The 23184-nt window shown below is 38.7% G+C and overlaps 1 protein-coding gene across 9 annotated transcripts in view; it reads left to right on the forward strand.

Moving 5' to 3' along the window:
* Window positions 1–23184, forward strand: part of ptprfb (protein tyrosine phosphatase receptor type Fb) — a 188008-nt gene that overhangs the window by 161960 nt on the left and 2864 nt on the right. For all 9 annotated transcript variants that reach the window (XM_059502170.1, XM_059502169.1, XM_059502172.1 and 6 more), the window contains 11 exons: window positions 3623–3735; window positions 7440–7537; window positions 13799–13922; window positions 14058–14233; window positions 16390–16509; window positions 16598–16752; window positions 17087–17372; window positions 18794–18972; window positions 22246–22372; window positions 22455–22580; window positions 22954–23108. In XM_059502170.1, coding sequence (XP_059358153.1) covers window positions 3623–3735; window positions 7440–7537; window positions 13799–13922; window positions 14058–14233; window positions 16390–16509; window positions 16598–16752; window positions 17087–17372; window positions 18794–18972; window positions 22246–22372; window positions 22455–22580; window positions 22954–23108 — 1659 coding nt within the window. The remainder of the gene's footprint in view (window positions 1–3622; window positions 3736–7439; window positions 7538–13798; window positions 13923–14057; window positions 14234–16389; window positions 16510–16597; window positions 16753–17086; window positions 17373–18793; window positions 18973–22245; window positions 22373–22454; window positions 22581–22953; window positions 23109–23184) is intronic.

The raw sequence follows: 23184 nt of genomic DNA on the forward strand, positions 1-23184 counted from the left end.
ATGGTTCTGACATGTATATTTGGGTACACCTATAATTGTGTGTTTGTACATATAAATCAAAACTGTCATAATGTTACATAAACTGAGTTTTTACATCATCCCTGGATGTGGGCAGAAAAGATGTTGAATCACCTACTTAATATTCATTAGCTGAAGCAAAGGCTAAGGTTGTCAGTCAGTCATTTAATACCCATTCATTTCCTCTTTTTAATTTACTATCTTCAAACGCAAAGTCAGATTACTGCAAGACGTTTTTGAAGTTAGCCACACAACTCACTTTGGTCTCTGGGTATCTGTCAGCCTCTAATCACATGTTTCTTCCTTCCTCCGCTCTGTACAAATGCAGCAAACAGGAGAGGTAGGTACCTTTAGATCATGGCCAGGTGTCATTCAGTCCTTTTTTTGTTCATTTCAGAAGTGTCATCTGTCTCACTCTTCACAGGCTGCAGGGTTTGCAGGTGTGCCCACGCACGTTACTGTACATTAGGATGTTGTTTTGAATGACTATCCGTTCGGATCATCCAAAACCAATCCAAAGAGCTTGGCTTTTTGAATATAGATTAATATTAGTTTACCCTCATACCCTGCTGTCCTTGAAAAGCTTTGGGTTTACGTCTTTACAGTGGTGCATGCCTGCTGTTGTGATTGTGATGTTTTATTTCTGGAGTTGTTTTTTTGTTTGTTTTTTAGTTTTTTGCTGTGCTGTGTTGATTCTGTCCGTGCCGTCCTTCACTGCCTCCTGAAGGTCACTCAGACTGAGTGTGTGCAGTCAGCCTTTCTGCTGTCTCACCTGAGCCCTGAATGGCCCATTGTAAAGGAAATGCCAGCCTGGCGGCTGCCGAAATAGAAATGTTCTCGTCTTCAAAGCTGACATTTCCATCCAGCGAATTGTTCGGTTTCATTTTCCCCGTTCCTTCTTACTGGCTAATGTATGAAATACCACTCTCACTCACATACAATGGCAAAATGGCCATTTTCTGTTATTTTTATCTCTGCGTTTTATTCTGAACCCAGTACAAATGGATCCTTTTAGCCTCTGGTGTATATGTATTAACTCCAAACTGAATAATTGAAGCATGCTGAGACTTACTGTACTTACAATAAGAGGCGAGGGGCTATGTGTCCAGTGCTCTAGTGATTAGCCCAGCTCTGTTAAACGGCATATGCTGTAAAGCCTTCGGTGCAGTCTGCCTCGCTGGTGTCAGCCTCATTTGAGCACTTCTGGCTTTATGAAAGCTAGAAAACTGTGCTCAGAACCTTACAAATTGAGTGCAGTGAGATGTGAAATTTCCCGTGCAGTTGGCTCTCCCATTTCGTTAGGGATTTGTGTCCGTGTGTCTGAGGATGGGTTTCCTCTGACAGATGTTCTGCGTTTGTGTGTGTGTGTATGTATACACGACAGCTTTACCTGCTGGAAGAGTGCTCTTGGGAGTGCAGGTGCTACAGTGGCGTAATTACCGGTGTTGTGCCATCCAGCTGATGTGCTAATTACCTAGTCGCCTTGTTTTCCCCACAAACAAGGAGCGTTGCGCCCTGAATATTTAGTGAGCTTGCTAACAGAATCGAGTGAAGCGCTTAACAAACATGCTATTTGGCTTTTATTTCGGATCCCTTTGACCCCTTTCGTATCCCAAAGGGAATTCCTAATGTGCTCTTAAAGCAGTGAGGCTTTAACAGGAAATGAAGCTCATGCTTTTTAGGCTGATTCATTTGTTGTCTTTAAGACCCCATGAAAACAAACTTGGAATTTTTGTGGCTTGTAGACATACTCTCTCTCTCTCTCTCTCTCTCTCTCTCTCTCTCTCTCTCTCTCTCTCTCTCTCTATATATATATATATATATATATATATATATATATATATATATATATGTGTGTGTGTGTGTGTGTGTGTGTGTGTGTGTGTGTGTGCATTTATACAGATATAATAAATAAGTGCATGTAAAAATGTTCAGTAAGCAGCTGAGAGGAGCAGTGCTTTCAGTTAAAACAGATATTATGTTGCTTCTCTAATATTACATGAGTGTATAGCCAAAATCACAGCACAGATATTGACTTTATCTTGTGTGTTTGGTTTCATCAGATGACGGCTCGATTATAAATCAGGATTTTTGTGCAGATTAACATCTTGGAAGGGAAAGCTGGTTATGTAGTCTTAATGGGTTGCGTTTCAGGAGCCATTTCATATTAATAAAAAATTTTGACAACAGAAACAGTAAAATGTATCAGTGAAAATTGTTTTATTGAGAATTTAGCTGCATCAAAATACAGAATGTGGGCACAGAGAGGCAAACAAATGTAATAATAAATAATAAATGTATAGCATGTCCAGAAGAAGTGAGCTGCCAGGATGTACAGAAATGTAAGCAGGCTTTTTACATAACATTTACATTTAGCAGGTGCTTTTATCCAAAGCGACTTACGGTGTATTCAGGCTAAAAAAAAATTTACCAGTATGTGTGTTCCCTGGAAATTGAACCCACAACCTTTTGCACTGCTAAGGCAATGCTCTACCACTGAGCCACAAGAACACTTGCTTCTGTAAGTAAATTGCTGCAGCGTAAAGAAAGGGAAGTAATGAGAACCTGGTATTTCTGTTCTTTTTTCATATGTCTAATATACATGAACAAGTTCTTTGACAAACATCTATGACCTTTGAAACATGTCTAGTCTTCATGCTTCATGTTGACTGGTTTTACTAATAATAAGCTTACGTTTGCATAATGCATCCATATTTGTCCATGCCCATGTTGATTAGAGTATTAAAAACTTGAAAATTATTAATTTAGGGTACATTTAGAACAGATAGAAATGTGTGATTAAGTTGCAATTAATCGCAAGTTAACTTATGACAGTCATGCGATTAATCACAATTAAATATTTAAATCGATTGACACCCCCAATTAAATTATATTATATTATATTATATTTAAAGATAATATAAACATTTAGTGTAAGTTTGGAGTTAGTAAGATGTTTTTCAAAAGTAAAGTAAAATGGTAATTTTGTGAAATATTTTTATTTAAAAGAACTATTTTCTATATTTCTATTTGAATATATTTTAAATGTATTCATGTGATGGCAAAGCTAAATGTTTATCAGCCATCAGTCCAGTCTTCAGTGTCACATGATCCATCAGAAATCATTCTAATATGCTGATCTAGTGCATTATAAATGTTGAATACAGTTGTTCTGCTTAATATTTTTGTGTAAACAGTAAAAGTGAAAAAAAAAAAAAGGTTGTAAAAATGTAAATTATTGTTAATCAGTCTAATGCATCCTGGATAAATAAGAATATCAATTATCAAAAAAAAAAAAAAAAAAAGAAAGAACAAAGAGGATATTGACCCCAGACATTTGAATTATATTTTTCAATATAATGGACTAAATGTTTTGTCCAATCAAATTCTCTCGTAAATCATGTATTGAGTCACCAACACAGGACGTTAAAAATATGTTAATTGGTTATGGAGATGCTTTGTCCACATTTCACTGTCCCATCCCTCAAAACTCCGTTATCCGTTTCAAATCTTCTGAATCTGTTGGCCTTCTCTGTTGGTGGGTCTGACGTGGCCTGAATGTGTCAACAGAAGCACTCATGCTGACTCCATTTTGCTCTTACAGGAAGAGGGCGTCCCCCCTACCGAAAGATGATCACTCTGGGGGTGTGAAGGATTGTCTTCTGGCCAACTCGTCTGATCCTGTAGAAATGAGGAGACTCAACTACCAGACACCAGGTAACACACCATATGTACTGTAGGCTCACACTACCAGTCTGCCAGAGCCCCATGTGTTCTCCTCCATATGCACACATACACTTTTCCTCTGACTCAGTGTGTGATATTTGAGCTTATCACCATATGCACAATGCAAAAGGACAAATTCAGCCTCTTCCTTACATACGCAATGCATGCACATCATCCATTGTACTATATTATCTGTATCTTGTTCAGTAACACTGATATTATTTTTTCTGTACACAAATACGCGTCAAGCATATGCCACCGAATGTGTCATTTAGCATAAACAGGATGCGTATGCATGCGCACATGCAGGCACACAGCGACTGAAGTGACAGAGTGTCTTTGTAATCAGAATGATCTATTACTGCCGTATATATCTTCCAATCTTCACAGCCCACCCACAACAGCCGTAAAAACGCAGCACATGAGAGAGGAGGCACTTTCAGTCATAACACTGAATCTGAAAGCCAGATGAAAGCTGCTCTTCAGAAATGCTGTTATGTGATTGGTTGTTTATTATTTATTTTATTTTATTTGTAATAAATATGTTTTATTGCAATATTTATTGCTATTTCATTTTTTAAATGAAGTTTTAGAACAGTGTAAGGTGTTTTCATTTGACCGTTTAGTGTGAGTATACTAAATAAGCAGTAGCTGTAGGAAAGTGTAATGTAGCACAATATTTCATATTACTATTTGTAATTTGGTTGCTCTGAATTCAGCTGTTCATTGCAGTTCCTCCATTTACTGTCTCATCTCCTTGGAGTGTCTTATATGGACTCAATTCACCCAAAGGCCTCTTGCACTCTTTCAACCCCTCTTTGTTAATTAGCCTTCCTGCTTTCCATTCCCAAGGTGAGTGAGAGGCAGATCTGTGACGCTAAGAGAAAATGTCAGGCCTGCCTCTCTCTCCCCTAATAGCGGAGCGGTGGCAGTCGAACCAGGTTATTACAGACCCTTTCAGTCCTGAAGAGCACATAATTACCACAGGCAAAACAGCCATACAGCTCTCTTACCGTGAATCCCCGCTGCCGCAGCCAGCGGTTTTCATATGGCAGCGGAGTGGCGACAAGCGCACTTCACATTTGAGCGTTTGATTAATTTTTGAAACACCGGATTGTGTTGTTTATGAGTACAAATTATGTGATGGTATATTCATTTAGGGTTTTTTCTTCAACTACAGATACTTTTATGCCTTGGGGGAATTTGTTATTGTAAGGTTTTTCTTCTTTTGCTTATTTAAAGGTTACATTTAAAACTAGAAAAAAGTTTATGCCTTCCTAATTTTTTAGTTCTTATGTCAAGATTAAAATAAATATGAAAATCCAACTTAAAAATATTAATAGTTTTTACACTTATAAAACTTAATTAAAAAGAGGGTTAAATTACACAAAAGCCATTTTAATCTTTATTATTTATTATTTAATCTTTTATTTGTGAAAATAATGAATCATTTATGAATGTCCCTCAGTTGCAGTATAATTTCTATTACAACCAGCAATTTTGCTAATATTACATAAACATGATGTGTGATGAAAAATAAAAATTAAGGTAATAATATCTCACATAATACAACGTATGTGAACATATGATTTAAATAGGATACATGATGCACTAGTTATGAAAATAGCCTTCTGAAAAAGCAAGATAAAAAAAATAAAAATTAAGTGAGATGTGATGAAAATGATATTGTGGTGAATGTTTTAGGAAAAAAAAGAAAAATGACAATTCTCCTGTGATGCATGTACAGTATGCCCACTATTGGACCTAATTGAAGAAACACCCTTATCTGAGGCAGCTTGTGTTGTACCTGCATTAACTGCAAGAGTGTGTTATGTACAGCACACACATGCCCTATTCTAACTTTATTTCCTGCCATTGTCTTGAATGTAGCAGTAAGGTTATGTTTCAAGACCCTTGTCCATACATTTCTGGTTACATTTTCACTTGAATGACCTTGGACATTCATTTCAACTCCAGACATCTTGTAATTTGCCTCTCCCTGCTTTGCAAGCTGGGTTGTAGGTCTTCACTGCCTAATTAACTTGCTATTTAACATGAATGTAGCCTGTGCTGTATTCACTTAATGTGCTCATGGTGCAGCTTATTGTGCTGTTAGCATCTAAATATACATAATACTATGTGTCTCATTTGTCTTATTTGTGTGCTAGAAAAAGTGATAATTATATGCAAATGGCAAATGCTATTTTTGTTATATTAAATATGATGCCATGTGTCTGAATATATGAAATAAGTCTACTATTTTCTGCTACAAACCAGAACAATAGTATGTCAAAGGAGTAGGAAATTTATTTACCAACTATTCAGGATACAGTATTCAGTGATACTCTGTTATGCTGTGTTCACACCAAACGCGAATAGAGCGTCTGGCGCGAATGATTTCAATGTTAAGTCAATGCAAAGGCGCGTTTACGCGCGTCTGGAGGTCTCGCGACGTGAATGAGGCGTTTAGCGCGGCGCGGAAGCTGCGAATTGACGTGCAAATTGAGCGTTTTGCGCGGTAAGCGCGAATGGTGCTTTTGTGCATTTAAGCGTTTGATGCGAATTTGCGTCTGCCGCCCGAGTTGAAAATTTTTAACTTTGGCGTCAATTCGCGCCGCGTTAACCAAACAGGAGTCATTCATTCAACATGGAGGAACGACTGATGTTGTCAGTGAGCAGTCCACCGGAGCTATATGACAAAAGTTCAACTTTCTATAGAGACAGGAATAAAAAGGACCTATTATATAAAACATATTAATAGATTAATTGAATAAGGTGAGGCTGCTCTCGGCGGATACATGAGCTCTGAGCTCCCGCTGATCGCATGGAGCTCATCTCCGAAATCGGCGAAACACATTTTTTTACATAGATGCTGTCTTTATAAATAAACTGCATATTTGAGTTTAAAACAACTACATTCTCGCCTGAAATACTTTTAAAACTACATTTCATGACACGATGACAGTAATATTTTGAAAATTATCCGAATAAAATGACTTTTCACTTTAGATAAAATGTATGAAAAATCACACATATAGCTTATATGTGTTGCATTCCATATTCCACCAAAGAAATGTAAAATGTGACCAGACCAGTTTTTGGCATCACGTCGGTGTGGTTGATTAAGAGAGTGGCCCCATGATCCTGCCGCCCACTGTCTCGCAGTAACGGTTCCATGAAGTAGCTGGCAGGGGGCTCGTCTAGACATTACTGTGCTCACTGTGGGCATAATGAACTCATAATGGGGAATCATACCCAACCATGTCCCATTAAGCATCTCAGTCCTGCTCATTCATCTTCAACCACTGGAATCCTAATGACAGATCCTCTCTATTACGAACCCCCTCATTTCTTCATCAAACAACACACAGGCTGAACATATCCTCAGTTCCAGCTGAGCTTGTAGCCTTGATACGTTCACAGGGGCTGACAGTGGCAGGGAAATGTTTTTTGGCACTAAGATGACCCCCCCAGACAAGAAATCCAGAGCTTGTTTGGGGGATAGACATAAGCAGGCACAACATATGTCAGCACAAATCTCACAGAGGGATCATGTCACATCAAGGTGCGAGAAGAACCTCTTTATGTCGTGCCCTCCTTAACTCAAAACTGACAGACTCGCTCCCCGCTGTAACGGTACAATGCATCAGGTGTTATGTGCTCACCACTTCTCGTTGTCTTATTTTCTCTTTTAGGAATGAGGGAACATCCGCCCATTTCTGTCTGTGAGCTAGCAGACCACATTGAGCGACTCAAGGCCAACGATGCCCTTCGATTTTCCCAGGAGTATGAGGTAGGACAATAGCTAAACTTGTTCAACTGGTGCAGCTGGATTAATTATAGGGGTTGTTAATCCTGCTTTTTGAGGACCAGAAGTTTAGCTTCAGTGACATTCACACAATCGAGAGGTTCAGGGTTACTTGAAAATAACAGGCAGTTGTGTTGGAGCAGGGTTGGAACTGAAGTCTGTATGAAGGTGGTCCTTCAGGAGCAATGCTGTCTACCTACATAGTTTAGGGGTGCCCAATCCTGTTTGTGGAGAGCTACCCTTCTGCTAAATTCAGATCCAACTCTAATGAAATGCATCTGAACCAGCTAATTAAGATCTTTGGAAACAGAGCAGAGTTGGACTTGAACTCTGCAGGAAGGTAGATCTCCAAGTAGGGGTGTGCATGGATAGTCGAACATTCGAATATTCATTCTGCTCTAATTATTCAATAAATAAAAATGATATTCGAATTTCGCAAAAAAAAAAAAAAAAATCACAATAAAACCTAATTTGGTCACTTTCCGTGATTCTCCACGTCATATTTGAAGATGTATGCAAGCAAAAAATAATTAATGAATGAATAAACTGCGGTCTTCTACAGTACTTCAGATATGCCGTGGAGAATCACAGAAAGTGACCGAATTCAAGAACATTTTTGCAGCATCTCTCAAGCAACGAATAAACACCGCTAACTTGGAAAATGAAAACTCCTCTTCTCGAGTCCGCCCTAGACCCTCGGCACAAATATCTCAGGTTTCTCGATGAAAACATGAGAAGTAAGAAAAAAAAACTTTTTTGAACATTATCAGAACATTTTCCTTGATGTGAGTGGTGCGGATGCAGCCACCGCCACCAACGATGAAGAGGATGCAATGCCCACTCGTCGGAAAAGGCTGAGCCAGTTCTTCAGCGATGATTACAGAGAGTCCAGCCGAGACGAGTGGGAACAGTTCTTGCTGGAGCCATGTATTCCACCAGATGAGGATCCCATTCAGTGGTGAAACGAAAACACGAAGCACTTCACAAAACTTATTCGCTTAGCACACCGTTATTTGGGAGTCCCGACAACGTCTGTGCTGTCAGAGCGCGTTTTCTCCGCTGCCGGCCTCATTGTTAACAGACTAAGGAGCCGACTTTCCCCCGAATCATGTTTACATGCCCGTATTTCTTATCAAGAACATGTAAAACAATAGAAAAAAAAAGAAAAAAAGATTTGCTGACAGTTTCAAAGTTTCAAAGTTAAGTGTAGGCTACGTTCTACAATAGCCTAATTCCTGCAGGCTGCTTTACGTTTTTTCTTTGTTCTTGTTTTTTTTTTTGTTAACTTTTTTTTTTCTTTGTTCATTTTTTTTTTATTTTTTTTTTAATCTGTACTTTTGTTTGTTTGCATGCATTGTCAAAGGTTTTCAGCTACAAAACACGATGTGTAATGTTCAAGTTTATTGTGTGTAAGCTTGTTCAAAATGACGGAAACAATAAATGTTGCTGAAAAATAACGTCTGTCTCATTAAACTTAATTTAAATAAACGAATATTCGAATATTCGTTTTTTGTGAGCTCAAATATTCGAATGTGATATTTACGGAAAACGTAACCCTATCTCTATCTCCAAGAACAGATTTTGGCACCCCAGTTTACTGTTTTTCCTGCTAAAGCTATCTTTGAACAACAATATCCAGATGTATTGGGTGGAAGGTCACTATCTTCACTCTCATTTGTAGTCGCCATAACTGCTAATTTCATAAATTTTGAGCTTTTCACTCATGTTTACGGAAATTGCCAACTCTCATTGAAAATTAATGGTGTTGTGTTACTTCGCCTCAAAGAAATATTTAGCAAATTTGTACCTGTAGGGGTACAACAGCTTGTTATTGCAGGGATACATTTGTACCTTAAATACTGCTTAAGGGTTCACAGTAGTACATTAAGACTGCTGAAGTACAAATATGTTCCTTTTAGGGCTAGAAATGGCAGAAAGGTTTGTGAGAGTACTGCCCCAATGACAAGCTGTTGTACCCCAAAGGTAAAATTTGTATACAAATTTTTGACAGTGTCGAAGCTTGTCGCTACCAGAGTTATTTTCCTTCAAGAGTTCATTCTCTGCAGAAACTGGCCTTATTTGCTATTTTAATTTTGTTTCTTTTGTTTGATTGTTGTGTCTCCTCTGTCTTTTGAACCATTTTCACACACAATTTTCTCACTTTGGTGTTGTCTAATAGTTTCTCCTTCCATCAACACTTATAGCACCCACATCTGATGTTATGACAGATGCTCACGCTTGCCTCTCCCAGACAGAGAGATGTTAATTTCCTTATGATCTCTCTATAGAAATCTACACACAAAAGCTTTGTCACTTCTTCCTGATGTTGAGAAAAAAGCCTGTTAAACCTTTTTCTGAGAGCAATATTTAACATGACTGTCAGTCGTCACCCTAAAGGTGTGGAATTGTTTAATTAAAAGATCAGACGCTGTTGGCCCAGTCACTTTTGGTGAGACAAACACTTGGTGAGGATGTATTCATAGATTTGTCTTTACTAATGCAAGAGACCCATAAGAGATGTTTACGAGCAAAGAAGTTGTCGATTAGCAAGCATCACACATGTCTCTTTTTTTCATTTGTTCCTTTGCTCTTCTTGTTGAACTTCAGTCTCTTTTTTTTCAGTCACATATGTATTTATAGTAAAACAGCAATTAAAACTTCAACCAATTAACCCCTCTTTTCTGTAATAACACACATGTCTGTGGGGTAAAAACAAACAAACATAAAAACGACATTTTTTTTCTTTTTATAGACCTCCTTTTATTCATTCCTCTTTACAGACGTTTAGTGACACTTTGAGGGATGGATCGAGCTATTTCAGCAACCATATGTGACACATCTCTCCTCCCTCCGATGCGTTTGTGGTTTTCACCATACATGCCCTCCATAGCCAGGCAGAGCTCACAAGCTGCTCTTGGCATGTTGTGATGTCATGTCCTCCTGTCAAGGAAGGCCCCCTCTCAAGAGAACAGATGGTTTTGCTTGGGCCAATGGGAGTAGCCTAGTCCAGCCAGCATGAGCAAGGCAGTGGGACACCAGCACGTTTATTGGCTCCGTGCTCCGCTTGATGCATCCATTGCTCGGTTTCATTGTTTCGCATGCTTATTTGTACCAAAGATACACAACTTCTTGTTTCCTCTGCCTTGTAATCAGTTGCTACTTGCTTTTGACAAAACTGTGACCACACCATAGAGCTGATCTTTACAGAAAACCAGTATGACACCCAGATGTACGTACTTATATAATCTAATGGTCAGTTGTTTTTGAAAGATTTCCACTGCATGAACAAGAACCAGAATTTGAATTGAGAGGTGTCCAAAAAAATATTTTCCTTGGCTTTCGAAGTGCTCTGTAGATCACTCCTCAACTTGACTGGTGGCAATATCAATAGCTAACACTCCCATCAGACACTGATTCTCACCAGTAACGAGCTTATGTTTGTCAACCCACTATGCCGAAGCTTTTTGTAGGAGCCAGCGCTCACCTCCCACCACTATCATTATCCGCATCTCTCAAGCTTGTCATCTCATGTAGTGACAGCTCATATTTGTTCCCCTTGTTTGCCGAGCACTGCCAGTCAGCATTCCAGCTGTCTTATTCGCACATTACTTGTACTTGCATTCGAAAGCTTACGGCAAAGTAAATGTTCCTCCAAGATGCTTGCTGATTAACTGGCAGAAAGACACTTAGCATGTCAGATACTTCAATGTAGCAGTTTATTTATATTGAGCGCTGAGTTGTTTACTTTTGAGCATTACTTCATATGTGGACATTTAAAAACCAGTTAGTGCTTTATAGCTGTTTACAGAGGCATCGAAAACAAGCACATAAGTTTGAAAGGATCAGAGGAGGCTGACGTTTTCCCAAATTAAGTGAAAGGTGTGGAGGTTGATGGACACGGAGTCAACCAGAGCCTTGTCCAGAACAGGCAGATCAATGCTGAATAACAAGAGACTCCGTGACATTATTGACTGGCTGAGCAAGCTGCTGCATATTGCCATCGATCAATGCTCCGATACGACCCGGTTTCATTTGAGCCGAAGAGACCTGTGACTTGAGAAGGAAAGGGAGAGAGTGCAAGCCCACCTCTAGCCTCTTGAGTAATCCTCTGAAGTCAGAATGAGGAATCCAGTATCTAGCGCCATGCAGAGTGCACCTTTCATTTCTTGCTGAAAATGTACATTTTATTTATTTGATTGATGCTTTCATCCACAGTGACTTACAGGTACAGGCATATATTTATCAGTATATGTGCCTCCTGGGTATTAAACACATGACTTCTTGGTGTTTCTAGCATCATGTTACATTCAAGCCAAAGGAACATCATTATCTTTATTACTTTATTATTATTAATATCGTATTCCGTATCAACCTTTTCATATGCAAGTTGTACATTTTCTGCTTCCCTTTTGTGAGTTCTGTTATAGCTGTGAATTTGAAATGATAAAACATACTACAGGAAGAAAGTGTGCGCAGACAAGTCAATTCTTCCCTTTAATTTAAATTTGAAACATCCTAAAATGCAGTGAATAATGTGCCATCAAAACAACCAGCCATAAACTACTTGATAAAGGTTATTTATTTTATATTTAAATGTAATACTTTTGTGTATTTTATTTATTGTATTTTATTATGTGCCCTCCAGTAGCTTTTTATTCTGCAAGAGAATTCTCTTATTATTTTTCTGTACTATCTACTTCTTTTCTTTTTAATTATTATAAAATAATAACTTGACCCTCTTACACTAGCTCTGTCTATTCTGTTTCTTTTCTATCTATTTTTTTTATTCTTTTTTATTTATTATTTAAAAAAGAAACACCTCACTTTGTGCACTGAATTAGACTAACCAAAAATTGTCACAGCCGTTTTATATTGTTGCTCTTTTGTTGTTTTGATTGCTTCTATTACTATTACTATTACTATTACTGTTCTATTCTATTAAGTTGCTTTGGATAAGTCTGTCTGCTAAATAATTAAATGACAATGTGAATGTAAATGTTTGTTGTTACCACTATAGACATTAGTGTGTAGATACAATTAGAATTTTTATCCAAGTTCTAGTGTTTTTAAGTACATTGACAGCATTTAATTGTTGTGCCATCAAAACAATCAGCCACAAATTACTTGATGAAGGTTATTATTATTATTATTATTATTTTTTTATGTATTTATGTTTCACCATAGATATCTAACTGTAGATGAAGTTTGATGATGACTATTAAATGTTTGCAATATTTACAACAATAGTTTATTAAATCAATGATTTATCCCATTTTTTATTTTATTACTTACAGTGGACCATCTCCTCACCTTATAATGTCTCTAATAATACATTTTAATGGCTGTAACTTGACATGACCCCTGAAACATTTGTACATTGCTGACCTGTATTACAAAAGGCCTCGTCTGGAATGTCTGTTACCCATTCAGGGCACACCTCATGCATGCAGCCAGTGATATATGCAGGCTTTTCCTCCAGATGTGTTCATCCGTCCCCTCTCTTTAAAGCTTCCTGTCTGTCTCCATAAATCCACACTCTCCCTGTTTGGGTCTGCTATTCATCATCCATTGCTCTTCCCTCTTCGCTCTTGTCAGTGGGCACAAAATCAAGTGCAGGCATGAAGTCCACATGGACACCAGTAATCCATTAGTCCGGGCCGAGGATCTGAACGCTCCCTCCTCTCAGCATAATCTGTAGCATCAAAGCCATATGCCCCGATGAGCTCAGGTACGGACTTACCGAATCAGTGGTACTATTATCGGAGCCCCCTACAGTGATCATGTTTGAATTATGGTGTCAGTGAGCACTAAGCCATCTGTTGGTTGCCTGTGATAATTCAGCAGATGAACTTGCTGTTATTATAGGGCAGATGATCACTAGTAAGGGAACAGAACTGCAATATACCCACAAAGGGATCCAAATGACCACTCTTGAGCTTTGCCAGTCCATCAGTTCTAACAACCCCTGGTGGAACAGAGACCCGCTGGTTCTTGCGGGTCTCTGTTCAAAACGTCAGGTTGCTATAGAAACAAAGCCTCTCTTGCTGAAGTGATGCTAGTTCAAATTTACCCCTGCGGCACTCTGTGGTATCAAGCTTCAAACAAGGTGCCTCAAAAAACTTGAACAGATTTCTCTCTCTCTCTCTCTCTCTCTCTCTCTCTCTCTCTCTCTCTCTCTCCCTCTCTCTCTCTCTCTCTCTCTCTCTCTCCCCTCCTTCTCTTTGTCCTCTCATCTTTCCCCTGCAGTCCATTGATCCAGGCCAGCAGTTCACATGGGAGAACTCCAACTTGGAGGTCAACAAGCCAAAGAACCGTTACGCCAACGTTATTGCTTACGACCACTCAAGAGTTGTTCTCACCCCTGTGGACGGTAAAAGTCAAACAAATGTGTTGACCTTTAACATTTCATTATGGTGACAGATGGGTGTATGTTTAGGGGAAGCATGCAATTACCACAAATATTGGCATAAGTGGGCCACCAGTGAATTGTTGTCTCTCTCTATAGGTGTTCCAGGCAGCGACTACATCAATGCCAACTACATTGATGGTTACCGTAAGCAGAATGCCTACATTGCCACGCAGGGCCCTCTGCCTGAGACTCTGAGCGACTTCTGGAGGATGGTTTGGGAGCAGAGAGCCAATACCATCGTCATGATGACAAGACTGGAAGAGAAGACCAGGGTGAGTACCAGAGGCATAGAAAAGTTTAGACACCGTATTAAACATCAGCTAAGTTCAAAACTAGTACAAAACTTATAGTTACCGGTATGTGATTTAATGTTTACTTAGTAGTTCCCTCACCTATTTTTAATCAATTTATTATTTTATTTTAATGTAGTATTATTTTAATGTAGCATATTTATTTATAATATTTAATACTACTAAATGTTATATTGAAATATGACATCATTGAATGAGTTCTATTTCATATATGAATAAGAATATTTACTAAATAATTTAAATGTTTCATATTCAATGTATAGAATTTACTACATCATTTGAAATATACATTGCAAAAAATATTCACACACTATATTCACAATAACTTTATCTGTATTTAGAGGTAGGGGCGTGGGATTTGGAAAGATCCTCATGTCGGGATGAGTTTTATTTATTTTATATTTATTTATTTTTTAAAGTCATTTACGCTCACAGGCTAAAAATTCAAGAGTAATATTACAATTATTAGTAGTAAAATATTATTACTATTTAAAATGTGTTTTCTGTTTTGATATACTTTGGCAGGGATGAATTTTCAACAGCAATTACTACAACATTTAGAAGAACAGCCTTTATTTAAAAAAAGTAATGTAATATAAGATTTTGATTTTTTCTTATATAGTAGAAGCATATTTTAATGAAAGTCCCAGCCAAATAAAGGTATTAATTTCTTAAAGAAAAGCAAAAGAAGCATTGATTGATAGTGTAAGTACAGAGGACATAAAACTCTATTTACAAAGAACACACTTTCTTTGCCCTGAGGTTTCCTCCAAAACAGTAGTATAGTAGTAGAGTTCATATCCAACCTCACAAAATATAGTGATAAAATAAAAGACAAAATACCATTGCCATCCTTTTTGTTGGATGACACAGTACAATGGTTCACAATTCTCTTCGTGCTATAAAACATCCGTCTGTGCTTGGCACTAAAGGGACCTGCCTTTCTATGAGTCCAATCACTACATGAGCTTTTAGTGCGCTGTTGTGCTGGGCGCAGCAACAGGCCAGTAGTACCCAGGGTTGGTGAGAGAGCGAGTCTGTCGACTAGTCTTCTGTTCAGCTCAAATGTCATGTCTGACAGTAGATAACCTGTAATTCCTCCCCCTGGAGAATTCGTGCACTCAGGTTTTTGTTGATGGATGGGAGGTCAGATGGGAGCTAAAGGCTTATAGAGAAGGAGACATGTGTTGGCAGAGCTAGCGTGGTAAATGAGTGGGTTTTGGCAAGGCTGTGCACCTATTAAGCATTACTTCATAGGTAAAGGGCGTCCCCAGGCCCTGTGATGAAAACCTCCAGCAGAGACAGAACAACTGGCTAAGTTTCACTGCTGACAGCACCTACCTTGAAGAAGAAATGAACTCTAGATGATTGAACGCTATACAAAACTCACCACTTGAAGAAATTTCTACCGCTTTTGTCTAATTTTAAATGATATTTAATGTAAACAGACTCTACTTTGTTGTTAATAGGAGTTGTTCTCAATTTGAAAATAAGCTTTGTCCTTGTGAATTATTGGGTGCAGGTGGCACACACCTTTGCCATGACTCAGTAATTTCAATACTATAATGAAATTATGTAAATATTCACCATTTAAATGTGAACCGTGTATGCCTGTGCAAAGCTGTAAAAATATAATTCCTGGTAATAGACTTGTATAGGAAATCAGTACAGTTGGCTGATATATTCAATATTCACTTGAAGAAAGTCTCTTATGTACATCAAGGCTACATGTATTAAAAAATACTGTAAAATAGTGCTATTGTGAAATATTGAATTTTTAGCATCCATTACTCCTGTCTTCAGTGTCACGTGATCCTTTAGAAATTCAAATATGCTGATTTGGTGCTTGAAAAACATTTCTGACATTTTCAGTTTTCAATGTTGTGCTTACAGTTGTTTAATTTGTGTGTGTGTGTAAACCTTAATATATAAAGATTGAAACAACACAAGGCTGTAAAAAAAATTTTTTTTTGTTCTGATAACTCTTTATGTATTTATAGTTTACATAATAAACTTTTATTTTAAATTTAAGTGTCTGTCATTTCAATGGGACTTACAGAATTCAGCATTTACTCCTGCACTGTTTGACTGCGTTTCATTTTTGTCCTCTTAAACAGGTCAAGTGTGACCAGTATTGGCCCATTCGTGGCACAGAGACTTACGGAATGATCCAAGTGACCATGCTTGACGCTGTTGAGTTGGCAACTTACAGTGTGCGAACCTTTGCCCTTTACAAGGTAAAAAGTTGCTTGCCCTTTCCTCTCATATAGTAAGTTTCCACATTTCCAGACATTTAACCTCCTTTCTCCCACTTTGCTCAAACAGAATGGCTCTAGCGAGAAACGCGAAGTCAGGCAGTTCCAGTTCATGGCCTGGCCAGACCACGGAGTGCCTGAATACCCCACCCCCATCCTAGCCTTCCTGCGCAGGGTCAAAGCCTGCAACCCTCCTGATGCTGGACCCATGGTAGTGCACTGCAGGTTAGCGCTGGTCTCCAGTCTTTCATTTACTGCTGACCTTTTCACTTATAAAACTCTCTTGTAAAGTGAACAGTTCTAGGTTTGCTCGGTGGAATTGGAAGAAAAGGTTTGGTTTCAAATGTTTTAAGGCTATCTAGTCTAAACATGTATAAATCTATTTTAAGTGAATATTAGATGGAATATTTCCATTAAATTCCATAGAAATATTTATACATGTAATTCATTTGATTCATTCAGGATATGATTTAATTAATTTATTAAAAAATCGTATCAGTTGGCACTCTTGGTATTGGAACCTAGTTTGTCTGTAGTGTAACCAGTTTGTCTGTCTCAGTGCTGGAGTGGGCCGCACAGGCTGCTTCATAGATATTGACGCCATGCTGGAGCGGATGAAACATGAAAAGACGGTAGACATTTATGGCCACGTCACATGCATGAGAGCCCAGAGGAACTACATGGTGCAGACGGAGGACCAGTACATCTTCATCCACGAGGCCTTGCTGGAGGCCGCCACCTGTGGAAACACAGAGGTCCCTGCACGAAACCTCTACGCCCACATCCAGAAGCTCACCCAGCCACCGCCGGGAGAGACCGTCACAGCCATGGAGCTGGAGTTTAAGGTGACTGCACCATCACACGATCAAATTAATGCTGTTATTGTCTTTAATAAAAACCAAATAAATAAGAATACAAGGTAGCTTCAGGAGCAGTAACTTTTGTAACATTATTGTTGTGGCCTTTTCCGTTTCTGAACGTGGCAAACAGCACTGCACACATGCTGAAATTATGTCTAGAATACATATAATTAGTATCGTTTTAGCATCCCTTATATCCTATTATTATACTCTTATATTACTATTATTTTATTCATGCTTTAAATGCGTTTTTATTTCACATTTTGATTTTAGTTGAAGTTTTAGGAATTTTGTTGTTTTGTCTTTTTTTTTTTTTTTTTATAAATTCAAAGATAATGAGAAATTCTGCCTTGGCAGCTAGCTGAAATATAAATTATAGTTTAATTGAAATAATTGATAATATTGTTTTATTTAATTTAAATATAAAATACATATATATAACATTTTATTTCAATTTGATTTCAAGTAACACATTTCTTTTTTATGGTTTTCATTTAAGGGGGAAGTCATGGCCTAATGGTTAGAGAGTCAGACTCGCAATCGAAGGGTTGTGAGTTCGAGTCTCGGGCCGACAGGAATTGTGGGTGGGGGGAGTGCATGTACAGTTCTCTCTCCACCTTCAATACCACGACTTAGGTGCCCTTGAGCAAGGCATCGAACCCCCAACTGCTCCACGGGCGCCGCAGCATAAATGGCTGCCCACTGCTCCGGGTGTGTGTTCACAGTGTGTGTGTGTGTTCACTGCTCTGTGTGTGTGCACTTCGGATGGGTTAAATGCAGAGCACGAATTCTGAGTATGGGTCTCCATACTTGGCTGAATGTCACGTCACTTTCACTTTTAAATTTAATTTCATTTAATATACTGTGACTATAATGCACATGAAATCAGATGAATCAGAATCTAGAGTTTAGGGTACTTATAAATCGAACAATCAGAATCTGGAATCAGACTGGATTTGTTAAGACTGACAAAAATTGGTGCATGTAAACAAACCTAGTGATTCAAGCCTAATAAATGTTTTATTGAAAATGCTTTACTGTTCCATCTGTTAATAGTGCTGCTGTTGGGATATAAGTGAATGCTGGTAAAACTAGGATGCTCAACTCAGAGCGGATTCTAGAAGTAGAAACAGCAACTCGTGCAAAGACTGGAGTGGGTTCCCAGTACAGACAGAGCTTGTAGTAGAGCCAACGGTCTCTGTGCGCTCTCTGCTGATGTCCATCTGTGCTTTCTCTGCCCCGCTGCCAGTCACGCCCTCGCTTTCCCAGTCAGACCATTAACGCCCGCACCCCTCTTTACTGCTGCAGAGCTCACCTTCACATTTAAAAAATATTCTGTTTCAGACCGTTCTCCACTATGTTTCTGCCAGCTTGTTTATGCTCTGAACCCAACACTGTTTCCACAGAGACTCGCTAACTCCAAAGCCCACACCTCTCGATTCATCAGCGCCAACCTGCCCTGCAACAAGTTCAAGAACCGGCTCGTCAATATCATGCCTTTTGAGTCCACACGGGTGTGCCTGCAGCCAATCCGAGGAGTGGAGGGGTCTGACTACATCAATGCCAGCTGCATCGATGGATACAGGTAGCTGCCCGTGCCAAACCATTACAAAAACATGGAGGAGCATGTTTGCTTTAATTCTCAAGGTTTAGATAATTTGTTTGCTTGTTTTTTCAAGCAGCTGCTAGAAACATATTTGTTAGAGCCAAGATTCTTCAAGAATCTGTCAGTTGTGGATCTAAAAAGAAAAAACTGACTGCACACACAGTTGCATTGCATTATGAATTGCTCTCTCCGACACATTTCAACTAATCATGAATCAGAGCTTGCTTGCTTCTGTTTCCTGGTACAAAAATAAATCCAGGGCTCAAAATTGAATAATTTTCACACCTGCATGCAAGTTAATTTGAGAACATGCACCATTCAATTGTTTCTCACCAACCATGAAATGTATTTTGGATTATTTTTAATAAAAAAAATTAAATATTTGATTTTTAATATATAGAGAAAGAGAGAGATAATACAGTAACATATAACAGTATTTGCTCAGGTCACTTGCATTGACAAGGGTCAGATTATTGCTACAATTCGATTCGATTTCAACTATCTAATACATGTTGCCATTCCTAATAGTTAAAGGGATAGTTCACCCAAAAATGAAAATTCTGTCATTAATTACTCACCCTAATGTCGTTCCAAAGACTTTCATTCATCTTCAGAACACAAATGAAGATATTTTTGAGGAATTCCGAGAGCTCTCTGACCCTCCATAGACAACAAGGATCCTAACACAATCAAGGCTCAGAAACATATCATTAAAATAATCCATGTGGCATCAGTGGATCAACCGTAATTTTAAAAAGCTACAAGAATACTATTTGTTCCCAAAGAAAACAAACAAAACTAAAGGACTTTTGGAGAGTAGCACCGTACACTGATATGTTGTCTACGTTGTTTACACTTTGATCTGAACGCAAACAACGTATCTGTCTACATACGTTGTTGTGATGCTCTCAAAAATGGCGCTTTAGGGTGACACGGAGGAGACGAATTGTTGAATAAAGTCATTATTTTTGGTTTCTTTGTGCAAAAAAAGTATTCTTATAGCTTCATAAAATTACAGTTGTTTTACTGATGTCATTACTACATTTCTGGACCTGGGAACATCACAGATGCATTGTTTTCTATAGAGGGTCAGAGAGCTCTCACATTTCATCAAAAATCTTAATTTGGGTTCTGAAGATGAATGAAAGTCTTAACGGGTTTGGAACGACATGAGGGTGAGTAATTAATGACAGAATTTTCATTTTGGGCTGAACTATCCCTTTAATCCATCTCTAAATAAATCCAGTGGTTTTGATCAGTAGATTTCTTGTCTACTTCTCGTTCCTCCTGCTCTGTTTTCATCAGGCGTCAAGACTCATTCTCATACGTGGTAAATGAGATGATTCGTAACTCTCTATTTTCTTCACTGCAATATTCCCCCTAAACAATGAGCAGCACAGTGTAGTCTGTCTACACATTTTCAGCCTTCACATATTTTGTTGCGTTAACTCTGTCTGACAGCTGTTTATTGAATTACAAAAGGAGGCGCTCTCAATGGGGTGAACGCTTGAGAAAATCAGAGAAGAAAAAAGCGAGAGAGAAAAGGCCAGTCGTGTTTGCCGTAAAACGAAGCGTGGGCACCAAATGTCACAGAGTCTATGAAGAAAATGTCTAGGGGCTTGATACATCAGCCCCTCTCGTTTGAATTAAAATGTAATGAGAGCTACTCTGGAGGAGCTCAACCTGTGCCAATGCGTAATTGACACCAGTCTTATTTTCTAAAACCAGATGAGCTTCAAAAGTGATTCTTCGATCACGTCTTCCTCTTTAACCGAGCCTCCGAGGCCGTCCACTCTGAGATTTGTTGTCTTGTCAAAAAGTAGCAATTAAGCCGCTTTTAAACAGCACGTTAATGCGATCAACACAGAAACACGCTTGACCTTCTTACTAGTTTACAAAGAGCTTCGCCAGCCGAGCGGATACATCATTAGAGCTGTTTTTGTGTCGGCCTTTATAACCGTTTTAGTGTTCGTGTTGCATTTTGTTTAATTGGGCAAAAATAACCTCCAAGGAAGAACTGCATGATTAATATAGAGGTGATTTGGCTTTGTCAAAGCCAGTGTGTCCCTGACGTCTGCTTTGTGTTCTTCGTAGCAACGTCTTTGTGTGTGTGTGTGTGTGTGTGTGTGTGTGTGTGTATTCTGGAATGAGTGGTAGATTGAGGGAGGGGGTCTCTCTCGTTCTTCTTTGCTCTTCATTCTGGCTCGTCTCTCCCTATCTCTCCTCTCTTCTTCTCTGCCGTCTCTTTATTTGTCGGAACAAGGCCCTGAACAGACTTTAATCTCCCAGTTCCATGTTATTGCCTCGCCTGCAGCACCTTCATTAGTTGCTAACCCGTGGCACTGTTTGTATGAGACAGTGATGTGTGTGCCTGGTGCACATTGATTGCCCAAGCTGCTGTAGCACAGTACACTGCTGCCACCCAGTGGCCATGGTATTAAAACAACCAAACTATATTATATGTATTGTGTAAAACAGCAGATTATAGTATATGGATTCACAATCGATCTGTCATTTTTAAGTGATTGTTTGAAATTAGACCTCCACATTTCCTTCAACAAAACGTCCTCTCTACAAAACCCCGCCCTCCAAATATGCATCAGCAAACCTGAGATGGGCAGAGAGCATTTCTGATTGGCTAAAAAGGGTGGTTGGTCCACTTTTTTATTGTTTTGAGCTTAAAGCTATCACACTTTTTTCTGCAGAAATGTGATTTGTTTTTTACAACGCTAACTTTATTGATATCTGGTAGTACGACATATTATATGACATATTATAAAAAAAAAAAGCTTAGATTCTTAGTAATATATAAATGTCAATTTCAGTTATTAATAGGGTAGCTAACAAATATCCACCAAGTAAATATATTAAACAAAATCTGTAAAAAGAAAAAAGAAAAAATTTCTAAAACTAAGAGTAAAATTGAAATATTAACATTTAGTCATATAGCAGACTTTTATTCAAAGCGACTTACAAATGAGGACAATAGAAGCAATCAAAACAAACAAATATATATATATATATATATATATATATATATATATATATATATATATATATATATATATATAAAAAGAAGAAAAAAACCCACCAATAACACAGAATCCATTAGTTGACTAACAACCAATTTTTTTTATCTTACGATTAATGCGCATTTGTTTTCTAGCCATTGTCGTGGTCATGTGATTGGGCTGGTCATATTTGCCTGTTTTGCATCAAGGTCTCAAAATCCATTTTGTTGTTGATCCACAGACAGCAGAAGGCCTATATTGCCACTCAGGGCCCTCTAGCAGAGACCACTGAGGACTTCTGGAGGATGCTTTGGGAGCACAATTCCACTATTGTAGTGATGCTGACCAAACTCAGAGAGATGGGACGGGTAAGAGCACCTTCCTCCCTTTAACTCACGTCCTGGTGTTTTAAATCCTGAAGATTTACTCATGCTTTTCCACATCCTGCAGGAGAAGTGTCATCAGTACTGGCCAGCTGAGCGCTCGGCACGCTATCAGTACTTCGTGGTGGATCCCATGGCTGAGTACAACATGCCCCAGTACATCCTGCGAGAGTTTAAAGTCACAGATGCCAGGGTACGTGCATCTATCACCTGCAGGAATCAGCCAGAGGAGGGTTATTTTGTGGTTGTTTTTTCATATGAATGTCACTCAGGATGGTACTTGAGGGCACCGCTGGGGTGTGTGAGCAATCTGTTGTTGGCGGCGGATGTTTCACACCAACACGGCGCTCTCACATCCTGCGGCTCACTTTGGACTTCAGAGCTTTCTGGCGGCTATAAATAGTACCAAGGTTATGAATAAGCTTGTAGCTAAATCGTGTACACACACGGTCATACAGTGAGCATATGGACAGAGGCTCCCTGCTGCAGAGGCATCCAGCTGTTGTGTGCGTATGTGAGAGTGAAACCAGAAGCCTAATAAACCGTTCATTCTTTATTCTCTTTAGGACGGTCAATCTAGAACCATTCGGCAGTTCCAGTTCACTGATTGGCCAGAGCAAGGAGTGCCAAAAACTGGCGAGGGATTCATTGATTTCATTGGCCAAGTTCATAAAACCAAGGAGCAGTTTGGGCAGGATGGACCAATCACTGTGCACTGCAGGTATGCTGAACTGTGATTCTGATTCTGAATGTAAATGAGGACATCTAAATATGTGAACGGGTAATATACAGTCATC

This window comes from Carassius carassius, chromosome 20 (assembly GCF_963082965.1).
Source record: "Carassius carassius chromosome 20, fCarCar2.1, whole genome shotgun sequence".
Lineage (NCBI taxonomy): Eukaryota > Metazoa > Chordata > Actinopteri > Cypriniformes > Cyprinidae > Carassius > Carassius carassius.